Source organism: Camelus ferus, chromosome 4, assembly GCF_009834535.1.
Source record: "Camelus ferus isolate YT-003-E chromosome 4, BCGSAC_Cfer_1.0, whole genome shotgun sequence".
Taxonomy (NCBI): domain Eukaryota; kingdom Metazoa; phylum Chordata; class Mammalia; order Artiodactyla; family Camelidae; genus Camelus; species Camelus ferus.
The window spans coordinates 56,353,672-56,372,167 of record NC_045699.1 but is presented as its reverse complement, the minus strand read 5'-3'; the positions used below and the strand labels follow the sequence as shown (position 1 = coordinate 56,372,167).

Here is an 18,496-nt window from a genome sequence, read left to right as displayed (position 1 = left end):
ACTGACTATACTTCAATTAAAAAAGAAAAAAAGAGTAAAAATTATAAACAAAATCAAAATTTAATTCTAAAAAATGAATTACATAAACTTAAACTTAGGAAGCCTATCAATAAAGAAAGCAGGAAGAAAAAAAAGAACAGGCCATAAGCAATTAAATCTTACCTCTATGTGTGTGATTATAAATTATAAGCATGTGCTATGAGTAGCTATGCTAATAAACCTGGAAATCTATATGAGTTAGATGGCTTTGCAGGAAAATGTATGGCCAAGGTGAAATTAAATTCAAGTAGAAAATATAAACAAATAAATAACCTCAGAACTGTTGTCAGAGAACTTTTACTGAAAGGTAAGCTAAGCCCCAGTGGTTGCACAGCTGAGCTGTAACGAACCTCAGGAGCAAGTCCTGTTTTATCCAAACACTCTAAGACACATTTTTAAAATGAGAAAACTTTCCAATCATGTTATAGGGGTTACCTATATCTGATACAGGAATAGGAGAACCAAAAAATAAATTAGCTGTGAGTGTAAACTTTGTCAATAAAGTTAACAGCAAATGGTACATTAGAAGAATTTTTTTTTAAAGAAAGAATAGTATACCAGGATTGAGTCAAACATATGCCAGGAAATCAAAAATGATTTAACATTAGGAAATCTACTAATGCGATTTATTACATTAACTGATCATATAATCACTGTCAAATTAATCATGTCTGCTACTACCAAAATGCTTACTGGTACCATTCATTGGTAAATATCAGGCATTCCATTAAGACCTCTAACTAAAACTAAGAAATAAAAGGAAAGTTCCCAAATATGTTAAAGAGTATATATCAAACAACATCAGCCATGAACTCTGAAATCATTGTTCTAAGTGAAGGAAGCCAGACAAGAAAGGTCACATGTACAATTTCATTTATATGAAGTATCCAGAACAGGCAAATTCACAGAGATTGAAAGCAGACTTTCGGTTGCAGGGACGGGAGTGAAAGAGAAATGGGAGTGAGTGAACACTTAATAAGTATGAGGTTTCTTTTTCTTCAGAGGAACAAAATAGCCTGGAAATAGACCAGTAATGATGGCTGCACAACGCACTGAATACACTAAAAACCACTCAACTGTATAGTTTAAAATGGCAAATTTTAGGGTGTGTGAATTAGATCTCAATAATATACATTTTTTAAGCAGGAAACAATATGTGAAATGCTGAAGGCATGTCTACTAAATTCAGCAACAAGATCTGATACCTAATACCACCCCATCATTCAAATCGTTCTGGAGACCTGAGTTAACGTAATGGTGCACAACTGAGCTCCATGCATTGAAATCCTTCAAGAAGAAACGTGCAGTCATCCACTGCATCACTTTCTGGCAAGAGGTTCATTTCTTCGAAAATTAATCTAAAATTGTAATACACATAATAGGGAGGAAAATGTATTTAAAACATTTTAAAATGATAAATCTGAATTGATGAAAGTATTTACGAATAATCTTCAGTGACAAAAGGAGAGAACACAACCATATGGTAGATCGTGTTACCATTTGCAATTATTAACTCCCTACCTCTGAGTAGGTTATACACGCTTACTATTGCTAAGTGACTCCCGACAGGAGGACGCAGCCCCACGACAGTGACTTTCGGTTTGGCTGTGTAACCCGCTCTGGCCAATGGCACATGAGCAAACGTGACCCACGCCAGATGGGAGCACACGTTATGAGCCACTGCGTGTTTCCATCAGCTCTCATGCGCCCTCTCCTCTGCCCTGAAACTAGCATGTCCCAAATACAGGCTGCCCGTTCAGAATGGAAAGCTTGTGGAAAAGAGCCATAGCAACTGACCCACAGCTACCATCACACAATGTGACCTAGAATTCAGTGTTTGCTGCTGCAAACCTTTGTATTTGGGGGGCTGATTATTACCACAGCAAAGCTGAGTAATACATATAATTATTAAAACGCCTGTATCATTTTAAAATCTAGATAGGAAATAACGTATAAACAACATGGAATTTCAAGATGTAGGGATTTATCTTTTTTTTTCCTGTAGAGTTACTCAAATGCATCTTAACCGTTATGTCCTAAGTTCTGGGACCCTACTTGCTTGTTGGTAGGAAGCTCAGTCCTCCCTCCTTACCACCTGAGCCCCAGAATACCATCTCAAATATTCTCCAAAACCTCCCAGGGTGCTTGCACAAGTATCTCCAAGTCCCCAAGGCCCAGCTGACTGTAGGTTCTAGGTTAGCAACTTCTCTCAACCGTCTTAGTTCTTTCCATCTTGGATTCTGGACCATTTCTTATGAGGGAAAGACTCTTCTTCTTCAGACATGGGTTAAGAGATCACCTTTAATTATTTGTAGGTTATTAAAGTCATTTAGAAAATGAAAATGTCTCCCCAGCTTTCCTACCAGAAAACCTCCTTTCAAGTAAAATTCACCCATTGGCCAAAGCAAAAGACGACCTGAGACAAAATCACAAACGAAGTCAAAATCAAAGAACTCAGGTCCACATTCCTTGGCTAAGTTTCCAATGTCTGCTACTAGCTTTTTCTATGAATTTCCAGACTAGTAATTAGCCCTCCAGACATTCTTGTGATTCTTGGGAGCAAAGATTTTTCTCCAGCTCTGAGATGAATTTAAACATGATCCCTTTTCATTCCTTCGAAGGAGGATATACCGTCTCAACCACATGGGAAACACCTGTTACACATTAACCAAAGTCCTGATGCAGAGCTACCAAATGAAATAGGATGTGACACCTGAGTTTAAGTGACTCAGTATGGCTGGGCACGTGGACATGAAAACCTCTAACTGTGATGCAACACAACACGGGTTATAATGGAGGTCCATGCAAAATAAAGGAGGCACACAAAGGATGCTGGGGCAACCCAAGAAGACAAGAACGTTTACCAAATGGAAAAACAAGATGGTGGGGAGCTTGGTATGGACATTACAGGCTAAGAAATCAGTACCTATAAAGGAGAGGTATTCCCAAAAGCCTGGCCCTAACTGAATAATAACTAAGACCCACAGCACAATGGTTCTGCCTCTATTGCTTGTCAAATACGTGCATGACCTAGAGGCTCAAAAGCCCAAGCAGACAGCTTTCTAAAAACAGATTAAACCTCCCCCAAAAGTACACGTCCAAAGAGAATATGACTCTAACTAAAAACCTGCTCTCTATTCTGCTCACCTTGGTGCACTCTGCCAAATGAAAGCTAAATAATAAATTAGGCATTCCTTGCCAACAGTTGTGCACCAAAATTACACAAGGGTCCAGGGCAGAGAACCCCTCAGATCACGTAAGTTGCTTGTATCACTTATAAGAAAAGGACTAGAAGTTGCATGAGGTCACCCAGGCGGTAATGTGAGGGCTCCAGGTCTTTGGTCTCTTGTCCAGGGCTGTGGTACACCACAACCCAGACACTCCTAGCATCTTACGCAGATGAAAGGAGTGATGCGCACAGCAGGTAACGAGCTCTAAAAGACCCACGGAGAAAACAATTATATGATGGGTGGTAATCAACAGAGGAGAAATGACGTTTCATAAAGACCATGAAGTTAATCTGCTGGGGGCACTCAGTTAGCAGTCTCATTTCTGTGCTCTCCCACCCCTAACCCACTCCATCCACTCTGGTCTTTAACAGAAGAGGCAAGGAAGGAAAAAAGATCCAGGCTTAGAGTCCAGATTACTGGGCTTGGATTTTGGCTTTGCTCCTCACCAGACCTAGAGTAACGTATTCAATCTCTCTGAGTCCCAGTTTCTCCATCTATCATGTGGAGAGGGTAAGGATGAAAGAAAACACATAATGTGCCCAGTATAATTCCTTAATGTACGTTAGTTCTTTCCCACCCTTCACCCAGTACTCCTAACTGTACCATCTGTTCTTCTTACAAACCTGGTCCTACCTGACACGCTTTTGTGCTCCCATCTGACGCAGCGCTACATATGCGAAACGCTCTCGGTGTCTGATGGAACAAGGCAGATGCCTGTGGGAAGGTAAAGGAAAGAGCCTTCTGGTTTCCAGAACAGGGACCTAGACTCCACAGAGCTTATCAAATACTTGCTGATTAATAACCTCAGACCAAACCTTTTCAAGGACAAAAACCATCCAAGTGAGGAACAGAACACGGCAGGACCCAACTACCAACAGCACATGAAGTGGTTACTGTTAAGTCCACGCTTACAGCCACACCACTCAGTTGTGCTTAAAAAAGTCTTGCACCTTGAGCAAGACTGTGTCCTTCCCTCAAAAATGACCTGAAGTGGGGAGGGTATAGCTCAAGTGGTAGGGCGCGTGCTTCGCGTGCACAAGGTCCTAGGTTTAATCCCTAGTGCTTCCTCTAAAAATAAATAAATTAATGAACCTAATTACCTACCCTGCCCCCCCCACCACCAAAAATGACCTGAAGCTCACCATTCCTTTATAGCACAAGCTCTTTCTCTGGAATCCAAAGGCATCCAATGCCAAAAGTTATGCACAAGATTTTGCATGTGCGCAGGTGAATCAGGGCCTTCCTGTGGAGAGAACCTACCATTTTGAGAGTCCAGAAAACACCCATGAGGGAAAAAAGTTAAGCACTGCTGATTCTAAACTGTCTCTCTAAATTAGAAAAGGAAGTGGAAGTATATTTAGACTTTCATGACCACCTCAAATTCAAATTGGCCCCGAGTAAAGAACCTTTGTGTTCAATGATTTGTGACACACAGACCGTATGTTTAGGGGTGGGGATGTCCTTAAACCCTCAACCCAAACCTAAAACTAATCTGCGATGAGAATTTGTTAAATTAGAAGGAAGTATGTGACTATATTCAAATAGGTCACACTAGTTTGAAACAAGTTTTCACCTCATTTTTCCTCCTCCTACAAAATGCACAGGATTCTCTCAATACTAGTTTTGTGGCATTAAACACTGTTGTGTTGATTCAGGAATCTGTATCTTCCCACAAAGGAGCTAAAAGAGATGTTTTTTCTGTGGAGCTTTTCAAAGCCGGAGACATGGTCTTCCACTCCACGCCTGCCCCCAGCATATTTTTTTTTAAGAAATCGGAAGCGTGCCTGCCTCCTCCCCAAAAGTGCAGATAGAGTTGCAGGCTTGAGACCCACCTGGCTGCCTGGTTGCTCCAGATCTGATTCCCACATTTCTATTGACGTGACTCAGACTGGATGTGAGGGATTTCTTTTTATTTCCATGGTGAACTGATTCATTGGAAAAGAAGACACTCAATGACCAAGAGTCGGATCATAGTCTAAGCAGTGAAAGGTGAAAGAAAAAGCAGGAATAAGATGTTCCAAACCAAAACAGCTCAAACAGAGTTTCACAACTAAGTGGCTGTCTGGTTAGACAAAAAAAAGTAGGAAAAAGACAAGAAGGAAGGACATGCAAGAAAAAGACCCTAAACTTCTGTCTGGTCCTTTCACATGGGCGTTCTGAGCTCAGAGGCAGAAACGAGCCCCAGGAATAAGGGAGAGTAGAAGGACTTCAGACCAGGAACAGATGGCAGAGGGGCAGAAACAGACAAAGGAAGTCAAGGAACGAACGAGGACAAAAATCTTGCAACTTTATTTGCCTATAAACTATGTGGATGAAACAAAGTTGAGAAGGAGGCAGTTCCCACAGTGCGGCACCAGCTGCAGCCACAGGTACGCATCTCCATGGGGAGGCATGGAGGCTGGTCTTGAAGCCAATGCACAAGAGATTGATAAACAGCAAGGAATTCTCAAGACGCTTTTATTCACACTTCACATATGACAGAGAGAAATGTCAACTGTCCTAAGTGAAGATAATTATTATTTTCTAGTTGAGGTTGTTGTTGTGGTGGGCGGAGGCTGAGAGATTAAGGGAGAGTTAACCTTCCTCAAAGCCACTCCTAGGTAGACTGTTGTTTGACAAAATTCAGCTGAAAGATTACATTCCTATAATATGTATAATTAAATATGTTTTCAGCGTCTTTAAGTAATCTCTATGAGATGACAGAGGGAATGGGACAAAATAATTACCACTTTCTATTTCTTCTATAGACCGAGAGAGAGATGTTTTCCAACACACAGGGGATTTACTTAGCCCAATTACCATGGTACTGTACACCCTCAAACCACAAATTAGAGGACACGGGAAGAAAAACCTATTCATTCATGTCTTCATCCAAACAAACACTCATCAAGTTCCCACTGAGCGCAGGTACTATTCCGGAGGCAGGGAAAGCCTGCCGATAAGGGATTTACCTGAGGAATCAAGTGCTGGGGTGGACATGAGGTGTGGCGGGGACCCAGGACAAACAGCAACGTGATATAGTGAGATGAACACACGGATTAGGAGAACCCTGTGTGCCAGAGTCTACGGAAAGCGCGAGGCGCTCTGCCCTCGAGGGGGCTTCAGAGAGGCAGCCGGACCGGGCTTTGTAAGACGGCACAAGGCCAGTGAGAAAACAGCCTAAAGTCACCAGCGTGGGCTGGAAAATGGCAAGCCACCCTGCCCGGGGCTGGGGGTGGGGGGCAGGCCGCACAGAGAGTATGGGGGATGTAAAAGCCCACTGTACACAGTGAAGAGCCCCTCAACGCAAGGGAGGGGCGTTCCGGGCGTGAAAACGCAGCGTCAGCCAAACTGCCGCAGGGTGAATGAAACAGGGGAGGCACAGCTGGGGGGACATCATCTTGGGGACAGAAGGGGAGCCACCTGCCTGGGGAGCCACCCGAGGAAGCCACAGGAAGTCAGGCCTCAATGGGGTGGGCCCATTCACCTCAGACTCTGAGGGAGCTCAAATAACACGCTTCAGAACTTGAGGTGCACCCCACAGGCAGTGGCTAAGGTTTTCAGCAGGAAAGTGGCAATCGTACGTAAGTTTTATGAAAAGACTTCAGGAAAAACACACGGATCAAATAAAAAGGGGAAGAAACAGGAGAGGAGAGCAGGATCAGTTAGGGAGCTGTTGTAACTGTCCAGGCACACCTTCCCCTCCGAATGGCAGCTGAGCCAGGTGACAGACGCCAAGGAGAAGGAAGGACAGGTGAGAAGTGTCAGATGGCCTGGGATACTCTGATGAATGTTTTCTCAGCAGAAAAAAAAATCAGAGTCTGGCCACACCAGGGGGATTATGTTTCAAACAGAGGTAAATTACAGAGGGTTAGAAACTGCTGCAGTCCTGGCAAAACCGACTAAACATAAGTTCAACAGTCCCGTGTGCTGTCTTAAACCCAAGGGGCCCATTCTTGGGACAGAGGGGCAAGTCCTGTCAAAATGACTGTGTTCAGCAAAGGCTGACATCAGGGTCACCAGGTACTTGACATTCTTGCCCCCGTGGGATCTGCCTCCCAGAGTAGACTCCACCCCCTCACCTTCAGTCACCTGCTTCAGGGACACCTGACTCAAGTCATTTTTCCACTGTCACATGCCAGCAACCCTCACCGCAGAACTCACACACAGGGAATCTTGCACCACCATCCTTTGGAGGAGGCCAGATGAACAAACAAACAGCCCACAGGCTGTCACCACTGCCTGTTTCCAACACCTGGCCAGAGGGTTCTCTTGATCATCTGAACCCACCTTTGGCAGAGAGTAAATGGTGGCCAGCTAAGCGCCCTAGGAGCCTGGACTATGGAGTGACTCAAAGACACAACAAAATTCCAAAACAGAAAGCAAACTCTTGGGGATAAGAAATATTACAGGACTTGGAGACAAAAATCCATACTTCTCACAACAATAATACGCATACACCTCTAAGTCGAGGGAGAGTAAAGAAATTAAATATTTTAAGCTCATACTCTCTGCTAAGCACAGTGTAAGCTTGACATACTGTGTCTCAATTAACTCTTAAAAAACTCAAGGATGAGGATGGGAAGTGAGCCTTATTATCTGTTTTCCTACCAAGATAACAGGCCCAGGGTGGGTTTACAGGACAGGCCCAAGGTCACTGAGCCAGTCACACGCACAGGCACAACTGGAGCCTGGCCCTGAGAGTCCGGAGCAGAGGCTGGTAGCTGTCCATCACCTGCCCCCGTGTCACAGGAGAGTTCGTGGAACAGGCACCTACCTGACAGAGACAACCCTCCCCACCATTCACCACCACGTTCACCTTTGCGCCTGCAGCAGGGCCTGGTTGTGGGCGATCCTTCACAATTAAACTCCTGATCCACCAGTGTCAGAGAAATAAACCAAACACCTCGCCTCTCAAAGGATTTTTAAGAGCCAGCCCACTTTGGAGAAGATCTGATGTAAAGGACCATTAAGAAACAGCTCCATCTGGCCATCAGCAATCCCCCATGGATTCCAGAAAAATAAAGTTAGACCACACCATAGTGTCTGCACATAGAAATAAACCTGAGTGGTCAGACACCTTAGTGCGTGGGCACACCTGGCTTGAAGACCAAGTGTTAGTGCAGGTGGACAGGGCTTCTCATCCCCAGAGAACTCCTGGGTGATACACATTCTGCCCAAATAATCTGATGATGCACCCTGTCATTCTCTAAATCGACGTGGAATGGACCTGAGATTTTAGTATACGGTAACTGTGGGACGTCAAACAGTGAGGAGAGAATAGTCAATAAATGCTGATGGAGAATTTGGTTAACCAACTAGGAAACAATTTAAGTTACATTCTTCTTTTCATGCCAAATGCAAAAATTAATATCAGGTAGTGTAAAGAATTAAATGCGATATATCAACTATACCTCAATTAAAAAAATTAAATGCAAGATTAAAAAAAAAGATTAGATGATGATTTACATCAGAGGTTGGCAAGCTTTCTCGGTAAAGGACCAGATAGTAAATATTTCCAGCTTTTCAGGCCATACAGTGTCTGTTGCAACAACTCAAGTCTGCTGTTGTAGTGCAGAAGCAGCCTCAGACCGTGGGCAGCCAAATGGCTGTGGCTACATTCCAATAAAACTTTAGTTATGGACACAGAAGTCTGAAATTCACTAATTTTTATGTGTCATGCAACAGAAATCTTTTTTTTCCCCAGCCATTTAAAAATGCCATTTAAAAACTCTCAGGACCGAGGGTATCAGGGTTGGGGCTGGGGATGGAGTGGGTGCGGCTCTGAAAACGCAGCAGGGGGAGCCCTGCTGTAGTGGGACAGTCTATGTTGACCACAGTGGCGCTGGTGACAGAAACCTGCACACGCGGCAGAACTGCACAGAACCAACTACACACGTGTGTGCACACAAGTATGCACATATAAAACTGGTGAGATCGGAAGGAGCTCTGGGATTGTACCAATACCAATTTGTACCAATGCAACCTGCCAGTACCATTAGGCAAGATGTTGCCATTGGAGGAAACTGGGTAAGGGGCACCTGGGACCTTCTCATACACACTTCTGGTAACTTCCTGTGAATCTGTAATTATTTCAAAATAAAAAGTAAAAAAAAATAAAAATAATTGTCAACTCACCAATTGTTCAAAAACAAGGTAGCTGGCCAGATTTGGCCTCTTGGCCTTTGTTTGCTGATTTCTAATTTAGATGAATAGTATATAAAATCCTGCGTTTGAGAAAACTTTCTAAACCCAAAACCAAAATCAGAATTTATAAAGGAAGAATAATGGAGTTAATAATTTTTGTCTCTGTGTCAAGAAAACAATTAATAAAAGTGAAAAGATAAGCAGCAAACTGGGAAAAGGACATGAACATATATGACCCTAGGTTGTTTGCTTTAACGTATTAAGGGTTTTGAAAATCAATTTTTTTCTTTTTTCTTTTTTTTTCACTTTTTAACCCTTATATTTAACCTTTTAATTTCTTTGCTTCTATGATTTTTTTAACATTTTTTATTGAGTTATAGTCATTTTACAATGTTGTGTCAAATTCCAGTGAAGAGCATAATTTTTCAGTTATACGTGAACGTACATATATTCATTGTCACATTTTTTTTCACTGTGAGCTACCACAAGATCTTGTATATATTTCCCTGTGCTATACAATATGATCTTGTTTATCTATTCTGCATATGCCTGTCAGTATCTACAAATTTTGAAATCCCAGTCTGTCCCTTTCTACCCCCCACCTCCTTAGCAACCACGAGTTTGTATTCTATGTCTATGAGTCTGTTTCTGTTTTTTATCTATGTTCATTTTCTTTTTTTTTTTTTTTTTTAGATTCTACATATGAGCAATCTCATATGGTATTTTTCTTTCTCTTTCTGGCTTACTTCACTTAGAATGACATTCTCCAGGGACACCCATGTTGCTGCATGAAAATCAATGTTAAAGAGAGACAAAATCTGATACAAAAATGGACAAATACAGTAAATATAGCCCATAAATAATAACTGTTCAAACTCAATGGTAAATAACAAAATGAAAGTGAAAACAAGATACCGTTTCTCCCATCAAGTTAGTAAAGATTAAAAAGATTGCCTCTGTTCTAAAGCCATGCTATTTCTACCATCCCGCACGAAAAACATATTTAAGACAACAAAATACAATGGCTTTTTCAAAGCTCTGCTCAGAGCCAGAAGAGCAAGGAAGGACTCTGTAAACAAGAAGAGAGATGGTGGGCTGGGTGACAATACTATGGTCCGGTGACCCTGTGACTGGTTGAACTACTTTTATTAGCTTTGAGAAAATGTTCGTGATAGAACTGGTGTCCCCTTCTCCAGTCTTCAGCCGTGCCTAACTGTCATCAGTGCCTATGCCAAGAACAAAGATGCAAGAGGCATGACCTGCATGCATTTGTCTTCAATGACCCAAGTGCTTTTCCTCTCTCAGTTGTGACTAACAGCAGATGGTAGTATTTATACCCCATGATTTGCATCTTAGTATGAAATTCAAGCCCCAGGAAAGCAGACAGTCCTCAAAATCACCCAAGGAAGCAAAAGGCACAAACGGCAGTCAGCCAAATGCTGTGCTGAAACCCGGTGTAAGGAATTCTATGCACAATGGTGTTACTACACCAAGGGAGGAGTCCACAAAGAGAAGGCAGGAAACCCGTTCTTCTTGGGTTTAAGTGTGCAAAACACCCCAAAACTTGCAGCTTCCAAAAGTGCAAGTAACTGCTTAGAGATCTCCTTCCAGCCACCATCAGTGAACTCACACATCAAGTTTTTTCAGGACTCCAGGATGATTTCCTTAGGCTGTGCCAAGTAAGGATTACAACCTTCTCTTTCTCTTTTTTCTTTAAACTGCAGTAAAATACACATAACATAAAACTTAGCATCTTAGCCATTTATAAGTGTACAGTTCAGAAGTGTTAAGTGGATTCACACTGCTGGGCAATCAATCTCCAGAACTCTTTTCAGAAACTCCTCTTTTTAACCAAAGGAGTTTGGGGCTATGATGAGATATGCCTCCTAGTCCCAAGTCTGGCTGCTTGTGAACACCCAAACACGCAGCCCAGGTGACAGAAGAACAAGTCTCCTTGCCTGGGGGAACAGCATGTGCCTCCCCAAGAAGGGGGAAGCAGCAGAGCCCCACACGTGCAGACCAGAGTCAGTGCACTCCCGTCCAAAGGCGGTTAGTTTCCGCCCTAAGCCAGGATCTTCATCCTGGACATACAACCTGGAGATAAGCATGTGTCTGAAGGCACTGGGGGTACAGTGACAAGTTACCTTATCCCAGGTCTGCTCCTCACAAGTTGAGAGGGTCCATCAAATAAGAGAGAATCTGAAATGCTCACCCAAGTGCCTAAGTTCTCCATCTCTAGCTCCCAACCTCCTTTTCCCTTGCCTGCCCTCATCCTTCGACATCGAACATCATCCTTATCTACATGCTCACTTAAGCTACAGGCTAAGAAGAGAACAGCGTAAGTAACAGAGGGGAACTGAATGATGGAGAATGGAGAGGATCCAGGGAAGGGTCCCCGCAGTGCAGCTGATGAGACATGCTCTTGCACCACGCCCCTCAGGCAGCCCATCCATCACCCATAATATACTCTGCATACAGAACCAACCGAGGGCCCTCACAGGCCAGGCCAAGCATTCACAGAATCTGAAGGTAGAACATACCTCCCTTTGCTATAGTTTCACCTCCCATCACCTGTGCCAGCAGCACCCAATTACCTGCCAGCCCTCAGTCTGCCAGCAATTCCCCCAAGTGCCATGAACTTTTACACACCCCATCACATCTCAGAGAGGATGTTTCCTCTCCCTGGGATGCCTTCTTCCTCCTTGTTCACATAGCTGATGTCCCCTTGTTCTTCAAGACTCAGCTCCAAAGATACCCCATTAAGGTGCCTTCTTACTCAACCCACCTCCCCATCCACACCAGCACTTGCCCAGTCTGGGTTAAATGTCCCCCAGGGTGCTCTCATCACGCCCCTGTGCCCAGCCCTCTCAAAACACTTACCATCTGTGCTTTTATGGCCTGTCTATCTACCTGCCTCTGCCCCTGCACCACAAGGTGGGAGGATCTCTGGACCTGGGATCGGTCGTCTTTGTATCTGCAGCACAGTGTCTGTGTCAGTCCATTCATCTTAAAGGATGGCCATAGCAGTTTCTCCCATCCCACGTGCATACCTGCAACGCTCCCTCACTGCTTCCCCATCATGAGATGGAGTCTATCAATCCACCCCGTGGAATATGGGTGGGCCCTATGACCAAAAGCATATGGCAGAAGTGATGCTGGGCCCAGCATCTCCCACCTCCTGTCTCTTGGCATGCATCCTCCAGGAACCAATCCCGCCAGCAGCCCCAGCCATAGGGCCACATGAGAGACTCCAAGCAGGAACCACATAGCTGAGACCAGGCAACTCACAGAGCCATGAAAGAGAAGAATAAATTTGTGTTTTAACCTTCATTTGGGGGTGGTTTTTTTAAGCAGCAGTGCATAACCACAACAACGTCCACCTGGTACCCAGAGGGGACAAAGTGAAAGAACAATGAAATCAGCTCTGACATGATACATGGCACATACCAAACACTTGATTTAATAGCTGCTGCTATTATTAAAATTATGTGGAAGGGGAACAAAGAGAGAAACTGGTTATAGAGGCCACTACATCCCTGCCAGTGAAAAATAATGAAATGTCCAGTCCACAGTCGGCATAGGCTGAGCCCTGGCCTTGCCTCTGGTGTCCCTCCAAATTCCACAGAAGTATCTAAAGAAATATAAAAATAAGAATAAATCTACTTTTAAAATCCAAAAAATGGAAATAGATACCATCAATCAAAAAAATTTTTTCTTCTGTAGAATTTCTGGAAGAGATGTGATACAGGATGAAATGTACAGAAAAATCAAATTTAGCCAGAGTTGAGACACCAAAACCTAAATGGGCCTTGGTGGGAAATGCTTGGATAGGAGAAGGGTTTGAGAAAACCCCGAATTCAGATGCGAGAGTGACAGGGAGCAGAAGCAAGCACTGAGCTGGCAGGCAGGTGTGGGTGATGAAAGCACTGTGGGGTGCTGAGTTTCGAGCAAAACTTGAAGAAAGAAAAGAGGAAGGGTATTTTTGGACCAGCTGTGAAATTCTCCATCTGCAGGGCAACTCCTTTCCCACTTCCTCAAGTAAGGGTCCATCCAGCCTATTGTCCTGTTTTCAGCTCTGACAGGAAGCCTGCCCAAGAGCAATTCCAAGGATCTATTCCCCATCCTCTTCTTAGGGAATCTCATCCCAACCCAACCGCCGCAGTCAGGCCAAGGCTGACTGCACAGTCTTTGTGCGCTGCTTATGTACACATACGTACATGATTACATGCAAACGTAGATATGCATGGCCACACAAATACACTTTCCGGAGGTGGCCCACAAGCAAATCTGATTACTGGGGACAACAGCATGTGCCTCCACAAGAAGGGAGAAGCAGCAGAGTCCCACAAGTGCAGACTAGAAACTCAGTGCGCCCATCTAAAGGTGGTCAGCTCCTGCCCTAAGCCTGCATCATCAGCCAGGACATCACATTCTGAGAGCAAGTCCAAGGGTGTATTTGCTAAAACAAATCTAAGTGAGACTAGATTTAAACTAAATAGAAAAGTTGAAAGAGCAGAATGGAATGAAATAAAAAATAAACCCATCATTCAGAAGATCAAATCAAGGAATTCTCCCAGCATAAAGAATGAAAATATAATGTGATAAAATGAGCCGAGAAAAAGTGAAGACCCAAAAAGGACAGACTAAAATCCAAATATCCACAAGTCCTTTCTCCTCAAACAGAGGATGAAGAATGGAAAGGATGTAGACAAAGTGGTAAAACTGAAAGGGTTTCAAGTAGAAATTCCTAAGAAAATTATGTACCTAAATACCAGCAGGCTGGTAGATTTCTAAATTTAAGAAGACAAATCTAGGGCTATGTGGAAGATGAGGTAAAGAAGGAAAAGGATGACTGGCACAGACTTCTCACCTGGGATTCTAAGCGCGGACCTAACTGAAACAAAGGATCCTATGGGGTCATTAAAGGGGAAGGAAGGGAGGACAGGGAAGGGGGGGGGAGGAGCTTTATGTCCCACATGGAACAGTCTCCACGATCCATGGCCAAGTGCACAACAAGGCACAGATCTCTGTGTAAGGTAGGCTACCATTTGAGTTTTACAAGGATTACATGTAAGCACTTTCATATGTATGCATAACATCTATCTCTAGAAAGTTTCTCCAGAAACCATCAACACTGGTTGCTTCTGGGGAGGGAAACCTGCTGCCAAAGGAAGGGAAATGATGCGCCCGGATAAAATTGTGTATCTCCTGAATTTTGTGCCATGTGAATGCATACGCTACATCACACACACAGAAATTCAATGTCTCTCTCTCTCTCTCTTACACACACACACACACACACACACACAAATTTAAAGTAAAAAAAAAAAAGCCACGAAATGGGAGAAAATACAAAACATATATCTCATAAGCACTTGTATCCAGAATATATAAAAAACTCTTAAAAGAATATATCTGGTATATGCATACAATGGAATGTTATTCAGCCTTAAAATAGAGAATTCTGCCATTTGCAACAAGATGGATGAACCCTGGAGAACATTATGCTAAGTGAAATCAGTCAGGTACAGAAAGACAAATATTTTATGATACCACATATATTTCATAGAAGCAAAGAGTGAAATGGTGATTGCCAGAGACCGGGAAAAGGGAAGATGGGGAGGTAACAGTCAAAGGGTACAAAGTTTCAATTTTGCAAGATGAATAAGTCCTAGAGATCTAATGTATAGCATAGTGCCCATAGTTAACAACACTATTATATACTTAAAAATTTGCTAAGAGGGTAGATCTTATCACTAATAATAATGATAATGATGATGATGATGATAAGGTGGGAGGAAACTTTTGGAGGTGTAGATATGTTCATGGCATAGATTTTTGTGATAGTGTCATGATATACACACCTCCAAACTCATCAAGTTGTGTATATTAAATATGTACAGCTTTTTGTATGTCAGTCATACCTCAATAAAATGATTTTTCAAAAAAGAATATGTAAATAATTCAGTATATATTATATTCAACACAGATACATAAATATCCCCAAAATAAGCAAAATAACCTGATAAAAATAGGCCAAAGATTTGAAGATACTTCACAAAAGATATACAAATGGCCAATTAGCATGTGAAAGTAGTAGGTTCAACATCATTAATAATCACAAAAAAGCAAATTAAAACCACAATGAGATGCTACTACCATGCAGTAGAATTGGGCAAACAATGCCAAGTCCGGGCAGAGATGTGGAGCCACGGGAACCCTCGTACGCTGCAACTCCACGACTAGGTATTTACCCAAGAGAAATGACATGTCAACCAAAGACTTGTACATGAATGTTCATAGCAGCTTCATTTGTGTCTAAGAATTTGTCCATTTCATCTATGCCATACAGTTCACTGGCAGAGAATTGTTGGCAGTATTCCTTTATAATCCTTTTTTATTTCTGTGAGGTCAGTAATGTCTACTTTTTCATTTCTGATTTTAGTAATTCAGATCTTCTCTTTTTCTTGCTCAATTCAGCCAGAGGTCAATTTTGTTGGTTTTTTTTTTTTTTTTTTTTTTTTTGCAAGGAACCAACTTCTGGTTCCGTTAAATTTCTCTGTTGTTTTTCTATCCTCTATTCCATTAATTTCTACTCAAATCTTTATTTCCTTCCTTCTGCTTGCTTTAAGTTTAGTTTGCCCTTGTTTTTTTTCAACGAAGCAGTTTCATTTGTAATAGCCCAAAGCTGAAAACAACTTACATGTTCATTTAATGAGTGAATGGACAAATGGCAATATATTCATTCAATGGAAAGCTATTCAGTAATAAAAATAATAAAAGCAGAACAAACTATGGATGTAGCAACAATATGGATAAAGGTCACCATGTTGAGTGAAAGAAGCTAGACACAAAAGAATACAGAGTTTATGATTCCAGTTACACAAAATTCTAGAAAATCCAAACAAATATAGTGACAGAAAGCAGATCAGTGGTTCCTAGGCCAACGGTAGAGGAAAGCACGGAGCACAAAGGTGCAGGGGGAAATTTTTTGTCGGTGATGTTCTGTAACTTGATTGTGACAGTGGTTTCACAGTCGTATACAACTGCCAGAACTCACTGAATCACACACTTACATGACACTTATTTTATATAAATTACACCCCAAAAAGTTAGTTCTCAAAAATGCTTGAACCTTCTTAAATGTTTTTAAAGTGAAAAAGAAGGCAATGGAGCAATCTCTAGACATGTCTCAAGGGGAAAACTCAGCCAAGTTACCATTCAGACAAGAAAAGAATGATATATACACTCAGGTGCTGCTCCATAATGTACACCATCCAGGATGTTGTTTTTTCCCTTAAGTTATTCACAGACATAAAGCAGCACACTGAAAAATAAATCAGAATAAAACTTTGTTTGAGAAAGAAGACATGAGTTTAATGGACAATTGATGTTACTGTGAAGTTTGACTCAACTGTTTCAAAATGAATTCATAAAATAGAAGGGGAATTTTTTTTTTTAAAGATTGATCATAATCAGGAACTCAAATTCAGAGTAATTTTAATAAAACCTAGAAGGGGAAGTAAAAGCAAGCCCTAGGTCTCTCCTTGCTCTGGAGACAGTTACAGGTACTAATTAAATCTTGCCTATGGCAGAAAAATATAATTATAAACATTAGTCAACTAGAAACAGGAAATAGAACTGGGAGTTGAAAATAAAATTGAACAAAGCACATTTGATCATTGTCACTGGAGTCAGGAAATGGAGAAATGGAGGGAAAAAAAGACAATATAATAAACAGAAAATGAAGAATAAAACTAAATCTCCACATAAAACATTAGTAAACTGAACTAAGACTAAGTAGGACTTATCCTAAGTATAAATGTAAGTAAGGTTCAGTATTAAGTTATTTAATTATATTAAAAGATCAATGCAGAAAAGTTAAATGACCATTTCCATGGATGCTAAGAAAGCATTTTATTAAAACCCAAATTTCATTCCTATTTTTTTAATTAGTAAGCTATGAATAAAAAAAAAAATCCAAAACTTTCTTAACTTGATAAGAAAACAACAGCAAACATATCTAATGAGAAAATACTTGGTATGTTCACTTCAACAAGGAACAAGCTAAGAATGCCCTCACTATTTAAGAATTTCTATAGTTTCTGGCCAATGCAAATAAAATGAAAAAATGTACCCCAATGTTCATAGCAGCACCGTATTTTTGAAAAGAGACACTGAGTTGCAAAATACATGATTCTCTTGAATTTCCAAATAGAAAATAACTGGAAAATGATGTAAACCATGTTAGGAATTCAGTACGGTGGTTAAACGCGTGATAAAATTACAAAAATCAGTAGCTTCCCTATATACTGGCACTAAGAAATTGCAAAGAACAACACTTTTTATACTAAAAGTGTATCTTATAGTCTTGGGGCAGAGGTAGAGAAACAGGAGCCTGAAAAATTCCTGAAATGCAATGAACTGCCCAAAGGGGATTTGGCTAGAAGTACCTAGAACAGTGCTGGGCACTTGATAAATACTTGATGAGTAAATGAATGGACTATGAGCTTTGTGATTAAGTCTGGTTCCTCTCATCTATCTCCTTTGGGAATTCTGTTTTCCTGCCAGTTGAAATAAACATTTCTTCTGAACGTATATAGCCCACAAATGGTATCTTTTGCTTTTAGCATCATGTTGAATGACCCGAGAGTAATTCACTCTTATTAAGCAAAATGAAAATCAAATAAAGGAGAGGAAGTGAACAATATCTACCATAATCAAATCATGGTAATAATCAGATCAATGGTAATGTAAATATAACATTATTAAGAATGTTTATTGTGGGCTGTTTATTTGTTAAAGCCATCTACAATTCAGCCTTGAATTCTAGAAAATAAGCCTAGAGTTGACTCTAGATTTTCTTTTCCACAATTAATGTAGAATTTCTGTAGAACTGGGTCTGTCCCCTCTTCCTCTGTCTGTTCATTCTTATAAAAATCCTTCACTATACAACCTTGCTATATTCTAGAGTACATTTTCCCTTTCTTTCATCCTTTACTTTCTGAGTGTTAACACATCATATGATGCATCCATGCCTACCACCAGTACCTATCAAAAACCGGCAAGGAATCTTCTTTGCAGTCATCTAAAATATGCTG

At 41.4% G+C, this 18,496-nt stretch overlaps 1 protein-coding gene across 2 annotated transcripts in view; it reads right to left on the bottom strand.

Moving 5' to 3' along the window:
• SNX30 (sorting nexin family member 30) overlaps positions 1 to 18,496 on the bottom strand; it is an 88,224-nt gene that overhangs the window by 56,761 nt on the left and 12,967 nt on the right. The window contains exon 2 of one of the 2 annotated variants that reach the window (XM_032478209.1): positions 3,903 to 3,983. The exons of the other annotated variant lie outside the window; for it this stretch is intronic. Within the exon in view, the coding sequence (XP_032334100.1) occupies positions 3,903 to 3,983 (81 nt within the window). The remainder of the gene's footprint in view (positions 1 to 3,902; positions 3,984 to 18,496) is intronic. 2 annotated transcript variants of the gene reach the window in all.